Below are 20,626 nucleotides of genomic sequence, written 5' to 3' on the forward strand. Positions count from 1 at the left end.
CTGAAATCAATAAAAGTATATTTTTTAAAAAAAGAGAATATGAGAAAATATTTGCAGATCATATACCTGACAAATGACTCATATCCAAAATATATAAACAACAGCAATTAGGAAACAAGCAACCCAATTAAAACTGAACAAAATATATGAATAGATAATTCACTAAAGAAGATATAGAGATGGAAAGTAAGCACATGAAAAAATGTTCAATATTATTATTCACTAGGAAAAATGTAAATTAAAACCACAATGACATACCACTACACACCTATCTGGCTAAAAAGAAAAAGGAAAATGACGAAACCGCATGCTGGCACAGATGCAGGGCAACTAGAACTCTTTTACATTGCTTGTGAGAATGCAAAATGGTACTGCCACTTTGGAAAACATTGTAATAATTATTTCATATAAAGTTAAATATACACTTACCATGTAACCCAGAAATCAACTACCAAGTACTTATCCAAGAGAAATGAAAACTTATGATCATACAAAAATCTATCCATGAAGATTTAAAGCATCATAAGTTATAATTGCCAAAAAAATAAATAACCTAAAGGCCCATCAGCATGTATCTAGATAAACAAACAATGGTACATCCATAGAGGGCCACAATGGGTTCTTAAACTGGACCGGAGGGCCGGAACAAAAGCATGGATGGAGTGTTTGTGTGAACTAATATAAATTCAAAGTAAACATCATTACATAAAAGGGTACGGTCTTTTTTTTTTTTTTTAGTTTTATCTGGAAAAGGCAGTACTGTGAAAATGGACAACAAACTGTGGTTCCCATATATGGTCAATTGTTTTTTCACAAAGGGAGGACGTTATTTAAGGAGGAAAGGAAAGTCTTGAACAAATGGTGTGGGTCTGAGAACTCTCTAGGGTAATGACCATGTTTTAAGTGTTAAGTGGGGTGATGCTTACATGGTGTTTGCATTGATTAAAACATCAAATTGTACATGTAAGATTTGTTCACTTCACTGTATATCAATGCTACTTCTAAAAATAATAAATTGTTCAGTAGAAGAAAATGCAGGGCATATCACAAGGCACCCTTCATACAGTGAACAAATGGCTACTTGAAGAGAGTGTATTAATTCATTCAAATTCACAGAAAAAGGCCTAAGTTCACATAAGGCCCTTAGCCTGGGAAGAATATATAACCTTCTGATTCCTAAGTCTCCTATCTTGAGAACAAGGGACCTATTATTAAATTCAATATGAAAAAAACCATATACATACCATATGTTATTCCTGATAGGGCAGGAATGACAGTTAATAATAAATTAAGTTGACAAAAATTTATATAAGAAAAAATATGATTAGGTTAACTACTCATAGCTTCTGTTCTCAATGGAATCCAACATAGAAGACATAATACATATCACAGTCAATTATTTTGCTACAGGGTCTGCAACTGCAATTCTTATACAATGTTAGGAGGAATAACAAATTTCAACCCCAAAGAATTAAAATGATGGTTCACATAAGAACCCCTATAAGTGGAGTAAACTGGATAAAAAAGATACCTACACTGAAACTGACAATATTTTACCAAACCTCTTAACCTTTTATTTTAAAAGTAAATAAAGGCAATACAATTTTGGCAATCAATTGATCAATGTATTGAGATACTTTAACCAGAAACCCATCTACTTCCATACTTGAGTGAAAGACGATTCTTAGTACTCGTGCACACACAAGACATATCCATTTATGTTGGCATGATCATATGTATCACTTGTGCCTAACAAGTTTATGTGGTAATCAGGAGGTCTTAACTGACTTGACAATGGCATTTCAAAAAACGCTCTGTGGAAACTGCATACCTGTGCCCTCTTCTGCACCTCCAGGAGGAGCTCCGAGTACTGCAGCTCCAGCTCCTTCTTCTGCTTCTGCCAGCAGCCCTCCTGGGCTTTGATCTGCTCGGCCACTTTGTTGAAGGTGTCTTCTTGGGTCTGCTGAAGCTCTCTCATCGTATCAGACTTGTTTTTACAGATATACTCCAGATGACTTATCTAAATGGCGAAGTGCAACAGAGAATAAGCTATGCTGACAAGCCATTTCCATGTATTCTCCAAAAAAACATCCAAAATGTTCTAATATATTTTATTCCTTAAGATCATATAAACATTCTAAGTTAAAATGAAAACAAAAGAAATGCTGATGCCTAGCCAGTATGGCTCAGTGGTTGAACGTCAACCTATTAACTAGGAGGTCACAGTTCGATTCCTGGTCAGGGCACATGCCGGGTTGTGGATTCGATCCCCAGAAGGGGGTAGCCAATCAATGATTCTCTATCATCATTGATGTTGCTATCTCTCTCTCCCTCTCCTAGACTCTCTGAAATCAATAAAAATAGATTTTTTAAAAAGAAAATAAAGAAATGATGAAATAGGAATTAGTATGGCAAATTATATTTTAGCACAAAATGGTGTCATATGTATGCTTAGATGACAAATCTTTTATTCTTCTCTTTCTAAGAACATTGCTCATTCTAAGACCCATTTTACTAAAAAAATAATAATAATAATTGAGAAGAATATTCTTACTTCTAGATCCAAAGCTCAATCTATTAAGATATCTCAATGGGAAAGAAAGTATTTAAATGAGATTTACATCTACAAACATGACACATATAACAAAGCAGAATTTTCTAATCATTTTTTATTTCACATTCAAAATACCAGAAAGAAAATCGTCTAACATGTATGACAATTAATGATGTTTTGAAACTATGAAAATCTATTAAAGCATAACAGCATCTCAGAGGGTTAAAACATGAACTCATTTTAATTATCAGTAATTTTCAAAGCTATGATACACACATTCACAATCACGAACAGCCTCTGTGGCTCACAATTATTCTCTCATTTCCTCAATCTCACTTCTCAGTGCCTATGGTAGCGTTTGCCAATCAGACCAAGGTAAAATGCTCTAACTCACCCTTAAATTGGGCCAAGGTTAAAAATAAACTTTGGGGAACAGTTTTTCTTTTCATGTCTCTTAAGAGCAAATGTCACTGCAACTAAGATCTGGAAACTAGACCACGTAAACATAGTTCTGACTAGTTCAATAGACCCAGGATAAGAATCAATATCTTTAATGGTGACATATGTTAGTCTCCTAAGCCATTTTGATTTTCTATAACCAAAAGAAAGTTTAAAAATTTTTTTGAAAGACTGAATTTCTAAGCCTGTGAATGATAAAGTGACTATAGAAGTCTACCGTTTTCTCATAAAATATATACTTCTTACAATCTAAAGCACTAAATGGGTTTGGTAATACAGTTTGTTATATTTCAAGAAATGTTATAAACATAAATTAAAATTTTAACTGCTTTTAATACCTCATTATTTCCTAAGCAAATAATTTTAAGATCATGTTTTTGAAGAACTGTATCTTGTTTCTATTTTATGCTAACATAAAGAGTTGGTTTATTAATGTAAATGGCTAAGTTCTTTGAATTGCTTCATCAGTAAGATTAATTTATTTTCTTTTAATTAGGTCCCTGTGGCTAATACTGGCTAGTAGTATTAGCATGTCCTGCACAGAAAGTGGAGCTTAGAGACTTCATACAGACTTCAGTCACATTTACATGCCCACAGCAATGGCATCAAACTGAGTGGTAGACAAGCCATAATTAATGGTATTGAATTATTAACATCCAAATTCTTTTTGAAATAAGATGAATGTCAGCCCCTCTTAATGATACTGTGATGTGGACAAATGTCACTGAATTTAATAGAGGTATCTGGTGCCTGAGGACAGTTACCTTCTCATTAGCCCTGTTGAGGTCTGCGATCAGGGCATCAACATTTTCCTGCAAGACTGCACAAAGCTCAGACCAAGAGAATTTATCCAGCATGCCTTCTGGTTGTTTTATGAGCGCACAGCCTGCTATCAAATGCTGGTACAAGGTATGAAGGAAGGTTAGCTTCTCCTGTGAGAAAAAAAAAGGAAATTAATTACAGTATATAAACATTGTAAGAAGTAAAACACATAATACACATGGTAAATAATTTATTTCAAAAACTTGGGAAGGAATTAAAATACTCAAGTCTCAGAATATTATCACTTTGGTGATTTTTTTTTTTACAATCAAAACTAGCATCAGAAAGAAACTGGAAATGGTTTACACTTAGTTTTCAAAACCAAATTCTGAAATCTATAAGCCAGACCAGAGTTCTGACCCAGCTCTGCTACTACCGAGGATGTGGTCTTAGTAAGTGCGTGTTCAGGCTTCAACTTCCTCAGCTGTAACCGAAGGAATCTGAACAAGTTGGTTCAAAGCTCTCCTAACTGAAAGTCTGTGTGGTAATTCTGTAATTTCATATTTACATTTGCTAAAACAGATGTTATTTTAAGTCAAAACACCATTACAGAGAGAAGAGTGTTACTCAACTCTGTCAGAGAAAACGTTACGCCAATATCTGTTCTTCACAGGTACACAATTACTCAGCTTTCGTCCCCCTCCAGAGATTCCAGCTTACTTCCCACTTATAGGAAATCTATCCCAAGCCCCTTAGGCAAAGCAGACAGTGATATGAAAGATATGGAAGATGGGCTCATTTATTTTGCCCGCTTATAAGTTCATATAGTGTTTGGCACAGGGGCATTTGTAGGTGTTCAAACACTACAGAGGAAGAATCAAAAAAATGAACATAGCTGCTCAAGATATACTTTCAAAACCATCCAATTAGAACTATGTAGAAAAAGTTCTTTAAAATTATACTGCCATTATAATAACAAAACTATCCATTGTTTAATGACATAGAAATACTCTGCTGTAGAAGTCAGTAAAAAGCTGATCCCATCTTGAACACACAAGGAAAGTTTACTTATTAAAACGCCCGATGCTGTCTTTATAAGGTGTTTCCCCTGTACAGTCCCAAAGAATGGAACTCAAGACAAAGGAACTGTGAAGCTTCAAAATGAATACTTTATGTAGATAAAATAAGTTCCCTCAAGATTTTTTTAATATATGAGCAAAAACAAAAATTGTTTAAAGGGGAGATGTTAAGAGGGAAAATATAGAAATTCTCATCTTCTCGATAAGAAAAACTGAATATGTGTGCAGTGTTGCTCAGTTGGTTGAGTGGCATACCATGTACCAAGAGGTCACTGGTTTGATTCCCGGTCAGGGCACATGCCCAGGTTGCAGATCCCAGTAGGGGGTGTGCAGGATGCAGCTGATTGGTTTCTTTTCTCTCTCATTGATGTTTCTTTATCTCTCCCTCTCCCTCCCCCTCTCTTTAAAATCAATGAGAACATATTCAAATAGAAAAGAAAAACTTGATACAGAATATGTAAAGGTTTGTAATTAAAAATTTGTGGGCAAAGTTTCTTTGGGGAGAAATTAAGATACACACATATCTTAATTCTCTATATGCCATCTTACTTTTTTCCAAATATAACTATTTAAAAACAAAAGAAAATTAAATATGTGATTAAAATCATAAACTTGAGTTAGCATATCAGAAGAGTCTTCATAAATATGCTATGCCTTTTTCTTTTTTAAGCAATTAAAGATGTCTTTTGCATTTTCAACTGGGCTGAGATGTTTAAAAATCTTATTAAATATAACTAAGCAAACGTAATGTTCAGGCACTTAAAAACCTCCCCCCTGCACATTTTGCCATGGAGTTCATCCTCAAGGATAATTCATTGTGTCGCCATTATGTCCTTTTTGCTTGGGCTGTGATAAACCATGCATGATAATCATCCATTTGGCGTGAAAAGAGAATCTCAAGATCCAAAATCAATTCACACATGTTGAACCCAACCACATTGTTGTAGACATGCTGACTTTACAATATAGTCAGGCTTCTAGTTTCCTTTCCTTTAATCACTATCTGATGTGTAGAACAATTCCAGGCCCTTCATGTGGACACAATTTAAATCCCAGACTGCAAGAAGAGGGGAAGGAATGTTTCCTTTTTACACTCTTGGCATGCATGTTCATATTTGTTGAAGTAATGAGCTCAATATGCCGGACGACTCAGATAAACCAGTTTCACACTAGCCAGACTAGCTCCACATCCCCTGGGTAAAAGAAAATATAATTTCATTCACCCAGCTCATACAGAATATGAAAGTTTTGTCATCATACTTTAAGAAGTGATTTAATAAATGAAAATGAAAATGATAGGCCACTCTCTAGGGCACCCAAATAAAGTTTTAATTTTGTGGGATTTGTGTTTTTCTAAATTTTTATATAGTAAATATTATTCCTGTTTTGCAAATAAAGAAACTCGGATGTGGAGAGACTAAGCTGTGTGACTTGTTCATACTCATAGTTTGTAAATAAAAGCCCCAGGACCCCAGTCCAGTTCTTTCTGATTACAAAAACAAAAAAAAAACACACACATATTCTTTCTACCAGACCTAGCTACTAACTACTGAAATCTAAAAAATTATTTTATCATTAGCAATCAGGCCAACCTTGAAAGGGCTTTTAGGATCACTCTTGTTGAGATAGGTTACTTGTACAAGTGATAGAAGGGTTAATCTACATTACTTCTTCCTTGAAACAGGATGGCACAGAGTAATGGAGTGACTGATTTTGCAGCTGATAGGCATATTTCAAAACAGTCAGCTCAGAAGAATTTTTTTAATTAAACCAATTAAGAGTAAAAACAGCCAGCTGAAGTATGTACATTTATAAAACTGAGACTAGTGAAAGGCCTTTCCTGACGGTCATCTTGACTCAGGTGGTACCTCGGAGTCCTTGTGGAAAGCCTGGGAAAGCTTCTGCAGTTCACACTGGGACTGGGCCGCTTGTGCCTTCTCTTTCTCCCAGCAGTGAAGCACGTTCTGTAGCTCCACTTTTAAAGTGCCGACCAGCGCCTCTCTATCTGCACACTTACTGCGCAAATGACTCAACTCCTTATTGGCATCAGCCAGCTTATCCTGAAGGTCCTGTAGGAGACACCAAAAATAGAGGTCGCATGATGGCGGGCCAATACAGAGGTGGGAGGCACAAATATAAAGTACATAACGAAGACTTCCAAAACTTCAACATAAAAGAATCACAAAGGCAAGCATTTGTCAAATATTATGGTTTTTTATTAAATATATTGTCTAAGTACAATTATTTTAGCTGTAAAATTAGAAAATTTGTTTTTTTAGCGTTTAAACATAAAGTGTTAATAAGACAGCTTATTCCAAGAAGTTCTTTTCTTTCAATCCATTAAAAAAATTGGTAACCCCAAAACCTTTAAATACCATATAAACAACATCTTAAGAATAAATCTTATACTTAATAGAAGAACATTTCCTTCTTCATGAAATCCCAAATGCTAATACAAATCTAAAATATGTGGCATAAAATTCTGAACTAATTATCCTTAACCTTAAATTCTATAAAGTACATCAAGGACAAATGCAATATAAACCAACAAAAAAAAATCCAACACTACTGAGCAACTCTGAGAGATGCTTCAGTATAGTTCTGCAAAAACATATTACATAAAAGTGGCACAGAAAATAAAATAAACAATTTTCCTGGACTCAAGGCAGGTGTGGTCTTGGCCCATTACTAGGCATGACATACTAAAAACAATGGCTCCACCCTAAAATGATGGAAACTGACTCCAAATACTGATGTGCTTATGTAAAATGTTTACTACGTATCTAAGGGTGGACATTAAACCTTAAATTTGTAATCCATGGTATTATAATTAAGTCTGGGAAATAAATGTTTCCATTAATCAGAACAATTTATAATCAAGTTTTATTTTAAATGGAAAACATTCTTGTTACTTTGATCAATAATAAAAAATTAAAGTTGTATCTAAATGTATTTAATAAGAAATAGGAAGCCATATTTTCAGATATCTCTACCATAAGGTTTCCCTAAATAATTATATTTGTCTCTAAATACAAAAGAAAAAGTTTTTTTAAAATCAATACCTTTATATTTTTAGTGTGAGATTCTATCTTCTGTTTGGTAGAATCAAGTTCAGTAGATGTCTTTTCCTTGGCATCATTCACACTGTTTAGCTGATAAAAGAAAACGTAAATAACTTTTTTATATTTTTCAAGGATGGGTAACTCAAAAGCTAATCTTTACATGTTTTTTATGCAATTACTTAATATACACTTTTGAATAGTAATTAGGAGTCTTAAAAATTTCTTTTGGTTAACTAGGTAATGTCTGTCACAAGCTCACATGGTTAAAAAGAAAAGAAAGCATTCAAGCTTAAAATGTCAGTGATGTTACTGTGTTTTCACTAGATGTCTGGACAAAGGATTTCATTCTCACTATAAACAAATATAACTTTATTCTTAAAATCCTTCTGGACCAAAATGCCAGAAGCAGTGGCATCTATAAGGAAAGAAAAAAGGACAGAGCAGAAGACGGCTCTTTCCATACATCATGAGGGTATTCACTGGTCTCTCACTCCATATGACAACTTCAGGGTCGGTCACATGCAGTCCTACTGGGAAGGCTTGTGGCAGGTCATCAGTTGGTCCTGCTCTGCTTGTGATTTATTTTCTTTGACAGTTCATTCTTCTTTCTGTCAGACTGCTCTTTTTGCTTTCTTTGCAGCCACCCCCTTGGTCTCCCTACTGCTGTCTCTGGCACTGGTTCACAACAAAGCGCATTACTAAGCCAAAGCCTGCTGAGCCGACTTTTCAACTGTGCTGAGGATCATGTGACATCCATCCTCCCAAATAACAATTCGCTGTGGGTAATATGTTCCTAGTTACCCTGCAGCTTCCAGTCCGAGGCCTCAGAAGAGTTTCATAAACTACTAACAATACAGGTTGTCTTGTCTCACAGGGAAAGATTTAGCAATATTTATTCTCTATAGAAATGTAATTATTTCAATGGTCACTTTCTTTTATGCCTTTTGAACAATTAAGAAGGCTCACTTTTCCTTCTTTATTCACCTTCTTAAACTAAAGTAAAATAAGCCCCTTCTGAAATGTGAACTGTAATAGTTTCATAGTCTTCATATTGTATGAATGAAACAGATGAACAGAGGATAAACACTAAATTCCATGCTATGTAGTTTGTTTTTGGTTCAAACAATGTCTGTTGTTTTACTAATTGTATTTAATGTAATTACTTTATATTCTCTAATTTGACAAAATGTGACTAAGCAAACTCTTCAATTTTTAAACCACAAATTCATTAAATATTTTAATACCCAAGAAAATTATCAAACCCACACATTAAATAATACAAATGAGAGGATAAACAGAAGCATGAGCTTTTTCAATCAGCTAACTAAAACCTTCCAGGCTGCATCAAAGAGACAATTGTTTTTAAAAAGTTTTATCAACACTTTACTCACTTTAAAGAATGAAAACTAACATCTCTTTTTTATTCAGACTTGTACAACTTGTAGAAATCTTAACCTAAAATATTAACATCTAAATTTCCACTACCTATTGCAAATTCATAAAACCACATTAAAATTTAAATATAACACATATTAACTGAAATGACTTGCATAGCTTTTATATTAAATTAAAATAAATAGATTTTGAAGTCCAAGAGTAGCAGAGTCTTTATAACTTTGAAAATAAGAGTGTGACCTAAGTTACAAAAACATAAATGAGACACGACTTTAGGCCACACTTAAAGAACAGTGACAGACAATTTATTATTTTTATATCTGTGAAGCTGCCAAGTCAATATTCCCAATTTCTTTGACCTTTGTAACAAGCAAGGGATACGTACTGCTGCAGGCCGAGGGCTATAAGTGTGGAGCCAAACAGTGCAAGTGTTACCTCATTAGATGTATCTTCCAGCTTGTTCTGGTAATCTGTCAAGGTACGCCTCAGAGTCTCAAGGACAACAGAGAAGCTGGGAGGTTTAGCTTTGTCTTTGTGGATGCCTAGAGAAAAACTTAGGATGAAAGTATACCCTTCACATTACACGGAGACAAAAGCTAAGCAAACAGTAACAGAGATATTACAATTAGACAGAGCTGAAAACACTGAAATACTGCGTTGAATCATTCTTCAGAGTGCACTGCTGCATAGTCAAGTATTTATAGTCTTTCTAAACAAGTGGTCAAATTAAGTTCATAATATGCCAAGTTCTAATTTATGGCCACTTCATACCTTATAAAGCCCACACTGTAGTCAGTAGTGAACTCTTTTTTCCCCCTATCCCCTAAGTAACCAAAATGTTTGTACACACCTAATATCTAACAATTAAATGAACAGTCTACACTAACATTGTTTTGGGAGTTATGTACATTTACTTTGGTCCTTGTGTTTCTGATCAGTCAGGCCTATTTAGCTAAAATAATAATTTCTGAACCCAAGGGCACATAATTTTCTGTTATGCTTGGAAATATTTTTCAATCCTTAAAATTCTCAAGTTACAATTTAAAATAATGAATATGTTATTATCTACATAGGCCCACATCATGTTTCAATTAAAACCCTTAAAACTGATACTCCTTGTAAAAATATGAGTATTTCCGTATTATGCCCTCAAACTATTTTAATTTTGTTAGGCCATACATTAGTTGAGCTAATCAAGGTCACATGGGAAAATGTAGTTCAAAATATTAATCCAAAATAATCAAAAGTTTAGTTTCAAAAACCACTTTAAATTGACTGCTTATTGTACTACGCTTTGTAAAAAAAAAAAAGTAGCAAATTTTAAAATATACTTATTACAAATATATTTTATCCTATTATTTCTCCCCATAATATACATTCTAAATACTTCAATAGACAACACATTTCAACAAAGATAATTTTTTAAAAGCATTCATATGATATGTTTTATTATTCATTGATTCATTAAATCAACTAATTTACTGAATTACTATTATGTACTAATCCTAGGCATTAGGCTCATGGAAGTAAACAAGATTGGTACAGTCTCTGTGCTCACAGAATTTACAGTCTAAAAAGAGGAGAGACAGAGACCGTAAACAAATAATTATATAAAATCATTCATCCATTCTTCAAGTATGCAATTGTAGAATTTAGGGGGAATAAGAAAAAACACAGTAATAAAGGGAAAAAAAGAGGGAAATATTTGGTTAATGATAGACCAACTTTATTCACCTCAGAGTATTGATGACTTTTAGTATTTTAATCTTAGACAAGATTTTATAAATAAATTTATTACATTCATCATAGTATAATTTAAATACTATCTTAAGTATGGATACACCTCAGATTTTCCTAAACAGAAGAACATAAACTTAGAAAACAAAGGTAATATGGAAACAACACATATCCCAGCCAGGAAGGAAAAAAACGACACTGCTGTAAGCCATAATAATGGAGAAGACAATACTCTATAATGACTGAGTTGAAAAGACAACTCATTAAAAATTTTATTAATGGTCTAACCAAATATATATATTTATAAAATTGCTCTCTTGCACAAGATTTTAAAAAAGTAATATATAATTCTTTTCTTTTGCTACTATACAAGTAGGCCATGAATAAATCATTAAAGGACACTAAAATCTGCTAGCATTTATAATAAGGGAGAAAACGTCCTCTTAGAAATTCAGAAGAATAAAATCATCTTAATATGAATGTTGAGGGGTAAGGAACAAAATGCCCTCTCCTAACTGACCCATACACATTCTTATATTCTACATAAAATAAAGTTTCATTTCTTTTTTTTTCTTTTTTTTTAATATATTTTATTGATTTTTTACAGAGAGGAAGGAAGAGAGAGAGTTAGAAACATCGATCAGAGAGAAACATCGATCAGCTGCCTCCTGCACACCTCCTACTGGGGATGTGCCCGCAACCAAGGTACGTGCCCTTGACCGGAATCGAACCTGGGATCTTTCAGTCCGCAGGCCGACACTCTATCCACTGAGCCAAACCAGTCAGGGCAAGTTTCATTTCTTTGTCTGAAAATGTTTATGCAATAAAGTTCAGTTGAAATACAAAGAATGTTTTATGTCCCAACCACATCCATTATAAAAAGACGAGTGGCTCAGTACACAGATTCAGGCACATTGAAAGGAAATTAATTAGAAGAAATATTTTAATATCACTATTCGACCTTTATAATAGAATTCACGATCGACAATGACAGATCAAAACGCAAGTGTGCGATTGGCACCAGCAAGAGCTTTATATGTATTGTGCATGCGCGAATCAACATTTATTTTTAAACTAGAGGCCCAGTGCACAGATTCGTGCACTAGTGGGGTCCCTCTGCCTGGCCTGCACCCTCTCGCAATCCAGGACCCCTTGGGGGATGTCGGAGAGCCAGTTTCAGCTCGATCCCCGCAGGCCAGGCCAAGGGACTCCACTGGTGCACGAATCCGTGCACCAGGCCTCTAGTATGCATATAAGATCTATGCATATAAGATCTTTGGTTAATTTCTTCCCGCCCTCCCTTCTCTCCCCTTCCCTCTGAGATTCATCAGTCTGTTCCTTGTTTCCATGCCTGTGGTTTCCGCTTCTGCATTGAGCGTCTGTTCCCTGGTGGTCAGTGCGCATCATAGCTACCAGCCGGTCGGTCAGTCAGACAATCAGACAGATGTATGGTGGGTCACTTAGCCTTTTATATATAGATATACTTATTGGTCCCTTTACATGGCAAAATGGTTATAAATAAAAAGGAAGGATCACTCAGGACCCTGGACCTTACTGACTGATTTAATTTAATCTAATAATATTCTAATCACTGCACTATGGCCACCAAAAAAAATAAGCTATTAAAGTTTTCCTATCAAAGTGAAGTCTAAAAATTTTTTTTGAATAGTGGTCATAAATGGCTTTTCAAAAGTCAAAGTCCAAATGAACAAAAGAATGCTTCAGAACACTTTGTACTTCAGTAACACCAAGTGAAAATCTTCTGGGTTTGTTTGTCCCTCACCCTGTATGTGTGTGTCTCTGACATGGGCACCAGCCTACATTTTCACATCATCCTGCCTGTTTCAATCTCTCTCACTTTTAAGTACATGTCAACCCGATAATCTTTTTAAGCTCACAGGAGGGAGCAGGGCATAAGAAAAGATTCCAAGCCCTCTATTTAAATGTTTCCCTTTAGACAATCTCAAAAACTAAGTATTTTTATATGACTCAGGTAAACCACTATTCTTCAAGTTGGTGTTATTACCTCAGTAACCTACCGTTCCACAATAGAAATAGTTGCAATGAATGAGGTGACTCTATCTCCCCCACCTTCTCAAGCATTGTCTTACCTAGTTTAGTCTCCTCAAAGACCCCTAAAGGGAAAAATTAATCAAGAGAGAAGATGAGAAAAAGGACTGAGCTTTAAAAAAAAAAAAAGTATGGGTTCTCAAAGAAGCGTGCAACCCTTTACCAGGGCAATCATGCACTAGGGAAGGGAAGCTAACAAGACTTATGAGGGTAACTGGACACTAAAATGCTACTGTGGTTCACTAGTTAGGGTAGGAGTTTATAGCGGTCAGGTGATTGAGTTTTGGCTAAGGTCTGTCTCCAGTGGGCCTAGAAGATACTTGAACCCACCTCACAGTTATGTCCCCAGTTTGGAATGCATAGTTAGAAAAGACAAATGCAGAAACTGACACACTATCCATACTGGTTACCAGACCCATGGAGAGAGGGACTTACAGGGGGATAAAAAGCAAATGGAAGTTACTAGAACTCTTACCTAGGAAAATAATAAGTCAAAAGCAATGCCACATTCCTTGAGAGACTTCAGAGATTAGTGCCTCTTTTAAGGATTTAGAAGATAAAAGGGTGGTTATTCCAACCACACCAGCATTCAACTCACCTATCTGGTTTCTGCAGAATATAGATGAATGTTAGAGAATGACAGTAAATTACTGCAAGCATAATCACATTGACTCCAATTTAGATGCAGTTAAAGATGTAGTGGGGTTTTTTTAAGATGTAGTTTTGTTGTTAGAGGAAAACAGTACATTTCTTGACAACTTAGAATGAAGCTATTTCTTTTATCCTTTTAATAAAACCCACCAAAACAGTTTCTTTCAACTGACAAGGCCAGCAATATACCCTGACTGCCCTACCACAGAGCTATAGCAACTCTAGCCCTCCATCATAATCTACTCTGTAGAAATCTGGATCAACTCTCCATTCCAGGCATCACATGTTCCACTTAGGTCTCTACCAAGACATCATTCTGATTGCTCAAGTTTAAGCAAGTCAAGTTTGGCAGGTCCTTAGAGGTGAATCTAGAGTGAACTTTTAAGATTTGGGAACAGAGCAAGCCATCCTCTACAAATAACTATTCTCCTCTTGAAAATCAGCCTTAGACTTGACAGGCTACCAGTCCTCAGCAGATGCTGCATTCGTGGCCACCATTGTACCATGAGTTGTCCATCATAAAATGCTTATTGTCTGATCTACCAACCCATAATCTGAACATACACAACAGCACTCTATCATAAAGTGAAAGTGTATATACAAAACTGGGTCCAAGCAAGTCCTGAAGGCACAAGTAAGTTGCAGGAGCAAATAGTACAGATTCCCATGAGCCCTATTCTTGTTACATTGCATGCTCTCTCTTAACCCAAATCCTGGACCCATGAAAAGTTTTCTATGATCAGTTGGCTAATGAAGAAAAATATGGGCTTCATATATACTAGTAGATGGTTCTGTATGATAAGCTGACACTACTTAAAAGTAGACAGTTGCAGCACTACAGCTCCACTCAAGGGTGACCCTGAAGGACAGTGGTGAAGTAAAATCCTCCCAGTAGATAGAACTTCAAGTAATAAACCTAATTGCCATTTTTCCTGAAATGAGACATAATCAAAGGTAAAAAATATACACCAATTTATGGGTGGTAGTTAACAGTTTGGCTGAATAGTCAGGGACTCAAAGAGATCACAATTGGGAAATTGGTAACAAGGTAGTCTAGGCAAGAGTATGTGTGTGGATAAATCTCTTCAAATAGTCATTATGGCCAGATCAACTTCAGTATTTTAATAATCAGGAGACCAAGATAAAGCATTCTGTGGATGTCAGCCAGCATCTTTTCCCAGCCACCACTGTCCATACAGCAACAGAGTCAGGGATGAAAATGGAATCATGGCAGCAAGGATGAATAATACATGAGCCCAGCAACATGGACTTCCATTCACCAAGACTGACAGGATTACAACCCCTGTTGAATGTCAAATCTATCAATAGCAAAGACAAACACTAAACCCATGGCCTGGCATTATTCTCTAGGTTGACCAGCCAGCCACCTGGTGGCAAAGCCAATGCTTTATTCTTACTAAGGAAGAATTACTCTAGATATAGATTTTTTCTTCCCTGATCATAGTATTTCTGCTGAAATCATCCCTGATCATAATATTTCTGCTGAAATCAACATCCATGAATTTATAAAATACCTTGGTCACCATTATGTATTCTAATTTTATAGCAAATTAAATATGGAAATGGTCTAATTTTCATAGAATTCCTGTGTTTCTCATCCCTCAGAAGTAGCTGGCATACAGAATAGCAGAATGGCCTTTAGAAGATTCATGGAGCTGGATAAATGGCAACACTATCCTTCAGTATATGCTCTGAGCCAGCAATTGATACATGCTGTGTTTCTCCCATAGCCAGGATTCACAGATCCTGGAATCAAATACTGGAAAAGGGAGCGGTTCATCTCACTATTACATCTAATGGTCCACTAGTGAAATGTCTGCTTCCCATCCCAGAAACTATGGGCTCTATTGGTCTAAATCTTAATTCCCAAAGAAGAAAGGCTTCTGCGATGGGACACAGCAGTAACTCCGTTAAAGTGGAAGCTGAGAATGTCACCAGGTTATTTCTGGGCTCCTTATGCCAGGAAACCAAAAAAACAAAAGAAGGTTCTTCTGTACCAGAATAATTAGTCTTGATTATCAAGGGGAAATTGGTCATAAGAAAGAGTATGTCTAGAATGCAAGACATCCCATGAGGCACCTACTAGTACATTCATGTTCTGTGATAAAAGTTAATAGAAAAAGAAATCTTAATGGCACTTCAAATTATTTGGAAAAACAAACTTAAGTTAAAGAAAACAAACATACACACACACACACACACACACACACACACACCACAATCAGAGGAGAGGGCAATCTGCTTTACCCAGTCTATTGATTCAGATGTCAGTCTCATCCAGAAACATCCTCGTAGACACACCCAGAAGTACTCTTTTTGTTGTTGTTGTTAATCCTCACCCGAGGATATTTTTCCATTGATTATTTTAGAGAGAGTGGAAGGAATGGGTAGAGATAGAGAGAGAGAAATGTTGATGTGAGAGAGACACATCAATTGGTTCCCTCCTGCATGGTCCTGACGGGGATTGAGCTTACAACCAAGGTACATGTCCTTGACTGGAATCAACCCGGGACCCTTCAGTCTGAGGGCTGATGCTCTATCCACTGAGCCAAACTGGCTAGGGCCAGTAATAATATTTAACTAAAAATCTGGGTTCATGGCCCAGTTAAGTTTACACACAAAATTAACTATCACATTTTCTTTTCTTTCTCCCTCCAATTGCCAATAACCATCATTATACTTTCTGTTTTTATGAATTTGACTACTTTAGTTCATGTAGTAGAAACATACATATTTGTCTCTTTGTGATTGGCCTGTTTCACTTAGCATAATGTCCTGAAGGTTCCAGTGTTCTATAGCACGTGACAGGAGTTTTTTCTTTATTAAGGCTTACTAACATTCCATTGTATGTATATATGTTTATCCATTAATCCATTGATGGAAGTTTGGGTTGCTTCCACCTCTTGGCTATCATAAATAGTGCTGGTATGAACATGTATGTACAAATATTTTTTCAAGACCCTGCTTTCAATTCTTTTGGATGTATTCCCGAAAGTGGGATTGTTGGTCTATTAACTTTTATCACAGAACATGAATGTACTAGTAGGTGCCCCATGGGATGTCTTGCATTCTAGACATACTCTTTCTTATGACCAATTTTCCCTTGATAATCAAGACTAATTATTCTGGTACAGAAGAACCTTTTTTGTTTTTTGGTTTCCTGGCATAAGGAGCCAAATGAAGGAAAAGCCACATTCTATAGGTTTGCTAGCATCCTCAGGTAGAGGTGAAATTGTATTAGAAGAAACACTCAAGGCAGAAAGACTACTTGGATTCAAAGTGGGAAAAGATTTCTCCCCATACACATCCTACTATAAGAATTTCCATCAGTAAAGAAATGAGATATGAACAACTAGAGTACTTCAACTTCAGTGGAAAGTAGAAATAGGAAAAAAAATGACCCTGATCAAATAAATTGAGACTATCTTGTCTAATGAGAGTAGGCAATTAAGATGACATTTCTATGATCCATGTAAGATTGTACATCTTTTCTTGAAGGTTATTCTTCCAGGTGACTGTGTAGGTTGCTACCCAAAAAACAGCTGTAATTTAAAGAGTCTAAGGCTATCTTTATAACCTCAAATATTTAATTCAAATGTAATATAGACCTTCAATGTGATATTAATTCAATCACACTTTTATTCATTCATTCAAAAAATATTAATTGAGTGCCTGTTTTGCACCAAGTATTGCCCTGTCTAAAACACATTAGTAAATAAAAGAGATAAATATCCTTGCCCTCATCTATAAAAATTAACCTATGATGGTTAGTTTTATGTGTCAACTTGACTGGGCTAAGGATGCAATAGAGCTGATTTGTCTAGGTTTGTCTGTGAGGGTATTCTGGAAGAGATTAGCATTTGAATAAGTTGACTGAGTAAAGAAGATTTGCCCTCACCAATATGGGCGGACATTATCTAATTGCTCCCCTACTCACCCTCCACCCCAAGAGAATAAAAACATGGAAGAAGAGCAAATTCTCTTTCTTCTTGAGATGAGACTTCCATCTTCTTCTACCCGTGGACATCAGAGCTCCTGGTTTTTGGGTGTTCCTACTCCAGGACTTACCCTGGATTATACCACCAGCTTTATTGGCTCTTCAGCTTGCCGAGTACAGACCATGGGATTTCTGAGCCTCCATAACTGAGCTATTCCTGTAATAAATCTCTTCATATGTATATCTATATGTATACAGGTAAATATAACATATATTATATAAGATATATGATATGTAAAATACATATATTTCTATCCATACACATGTGTGTGTGTATATATATATATTTATATAGATATATTTATATAGATATATTTATCCTATTTGACTATTTATCTGAAGAAGCCTGACAATATCTATATAATAATAAATGTACCAAATAATATATTAGACCACAGTGTTATGGTGAGAATAAATCAGAGCAGAAAAGGGGAAGAAGTAGTGAGGCCAGTGGCATGGGAATGGGTAGTGGGTAAGCTTTCTGGAGAAGGTGAGATTTGAGCATAGATTTAAGGAAGATCATAAAGAGAGCTACGAAGACATATCTAGGTGAAGAATTTCCAGGTAGAAGAAATGGCCAGCACATCAAGGCAACAGCACCATGAGGTGTTCAAGACATACGAGGCCAGAGTTGTCCCAATAGAGGGAGGGAGTCAAAGAATAACAGGTCAAAGGGATGATGAGGGATAGAAGCAGACCTTGTAGGGTCTGGCACACCATTGCTAGCACTTCAGCTTCTACTCTTAATGAAGTGTAGCGCCCAGCAAGGTTTAAAGCGCAGGAATGACATGCTCTAACTTAGGATTTCCAATTACCCTTCTGGTGGCTATAGAGAAAACAGACTATAGCGGAAGCAAGGTGGAAGCAGAGACCAGTTAGTAAGAAGGGGAAGAGGTGCTGAAAGCATTTAGGAAACTATCACTCTGATCACTGGTGAGGAGCTCAAGGTAAATCCTCTACATAAATAAAGTCCTTAATGTCTTGGACTAACTGAAACTTTGCCTTGTCTGCTACATGAAGATAAGGTGATGGTTACTCTTGCTTCAGAAAGATTTCTTAATGTAGAGGATCACACCAAACCTGAAGGAGACTGGGAATGGAACACCTGGCAACTCTGGGCTAAAATTCATTCAGGAAAATAATTTTCATTCATTCCATTTTAAAGAGCAAGTCAACAAACAGAAAGAAAGAAAGAAAGAAAGAAATGATTTCTACCATGGATTGCTTTTCCTGGAATTGCGGGGGGGCATGGTATAGATTAAATGGAAAGGTATGAAGAGGTAATAAAAGGGAGTAAAGCACTATTGCCATAACTGCAAAACAGAGGACCTCTCTGGGAAACCCTTCCCAATATAACTAAATTAATTTTGCAGCAAATTGTTAAAGAACCTTACACCATTAAACAACGATAGGTCTCAGTAATAAAACAGTACCAATGCAAAAGTAAATTTTATCCTTCAAAGTTTTATCAAATATATTTGAAAATTTGATATCCATATTTTTTATGTCACAGTAACAAACCATGAAACACTAATGCTGTTTTGGAAAAAAAAGTAAATAAAAACAAAGAAAGTTACACATTAATTTCATAAAAGCATTACTAAAAAATATGAAGGATTAAAGCAGACCCCAAAAATAGATAACAGCAAAGCACACTACATTTCTAATAGTTTACCAGTAGAAATGTACAATCCATCAGGTAAATGGGCCTTGGTCATATTCTTCTGCTCTTTCTAGAACAATAAAACTGCCTGAACTTGAGAGTTTCCTAAAGAACCCATTCGCTGCCCGGCTTGTGTGGCTCAGTGGTTTAGCATCAACTCATGCACCAAGAGGTCACCAGTTCAATTCCTGGTCACGGCACACGCCCAGGTTGCAGGCTCAGTCACGGGTGAGGGGCATGTAGGAGGCAGCCCATAGATGTTTCTACCTCTCTCTCTCTCCCTCTCCCTTCTCTCTCTAAAAAAAGAAATCAATAAAATTTTAAAAACCATATTTTTAAAAATATAACTCATTTGCCAAATATCTGTTTGGTTCCTTTAAAAAACAGAGTTCTGGCCCCACCAGTGTGGCTTGGTAGTTGAGCATCAACCCATGAACCAAGAGGTCTCAGTTCAATTTCCGATTGGGGCACATGCCTGGGTTGCAGCTCAATCCCTAGTGTGGGGCATGCAGGGGGCAGCCAATTGATGATTCTCTCTCACCATGGATGTTTCTATCTCTCTCTCCCTCTTCCTTCCTCTCTCTGAAATCAATAAAACATATTTAAAAAAACAACAGAGCTTTGGAGCTCAATTTTAAAGTACAAGGAATTTAATTTTATGTGCTTTTTAAAGAATATAATAGAGTCAGAAAACAACTAAATAATTCCAGGCTGACAGTATGGCAAAAGACAGCTAAAGGAGAAAAGTAAAAGTATTTAAGTCAAAGCTACTACACCACATATAATGGCATAAGCACAAAAAATAAGGAAGTAGAAATGGACAGCATTCATTAGCCAACTAATGCTTTTGCTAGTTCCCAAAATATAACGACCTAATATACAATTTTTATAGTTTTTATCATATTAAGTGCACTAATACTAAAACCAAAATATTTTACCTAAGCATTTTTATCTGGAGAGAATATACATGGCAAGAGGAAATGAAGGAGAAAACTAGCTTAGAAAGCAACATGTAGAATACACAGTGTTACAGCCTGTGTCCTACAAAACCTTTTGAATGCATGACCTTTAAGTTGCTGAAGGTTGCTTCAGAATTTGGCTCTGTTTGATCGAAACATCTGCTTCCCTTGCAGGTATACTGTAAGGACTTTTCTCTCAGTTGGTTTCAGAACACAG

General features: G+C 35.9%; 1 protein-coding gene across 1 annotated transcript in view; it reads right to left on the reverse strand.

Annotated features, from left to right (window-relative positions):
* The window catches only part of CCDC171 (coiled-coil domain containing 171), a 235,555-nt gene that overhangs the window by 152,090 nt on the left and 62,839 nt on the right, over positions 1 to 20,626 (reverse strand). Inside the window, 5 exon segments of the mRNA XM_023758907.1 lie at positions 1,832 to 2,020; positions 3,778 to 3,945; positions 6,723 to 6,923; positions 7,917 to 8,006; positions 9,747 to 9,853. Coding sequence (XP_023614675.1) covers positions 1,832 to 2,020; positions 3,778 to 3,945; positions 6,723 to 6,923; positions 7,917 to 8,006; positions 9,747 to 9,853 — 755 coding nt within the window.

Source organism: Myotis lucifugus, unplaced genomic scaffold (assembly GCF_000147115.1).
Source record: "Myotis lucifugus unplaced genomic scaffold, Myoluc2.0 scaffold_144, whole genome shotgun sequence".
Lineage (NCBI taxonomy): Eukaryota > Metazoa > Chordata > Mammalia > Chiroptera > Vespertilionidae > Myotis > Myotis lucifugus.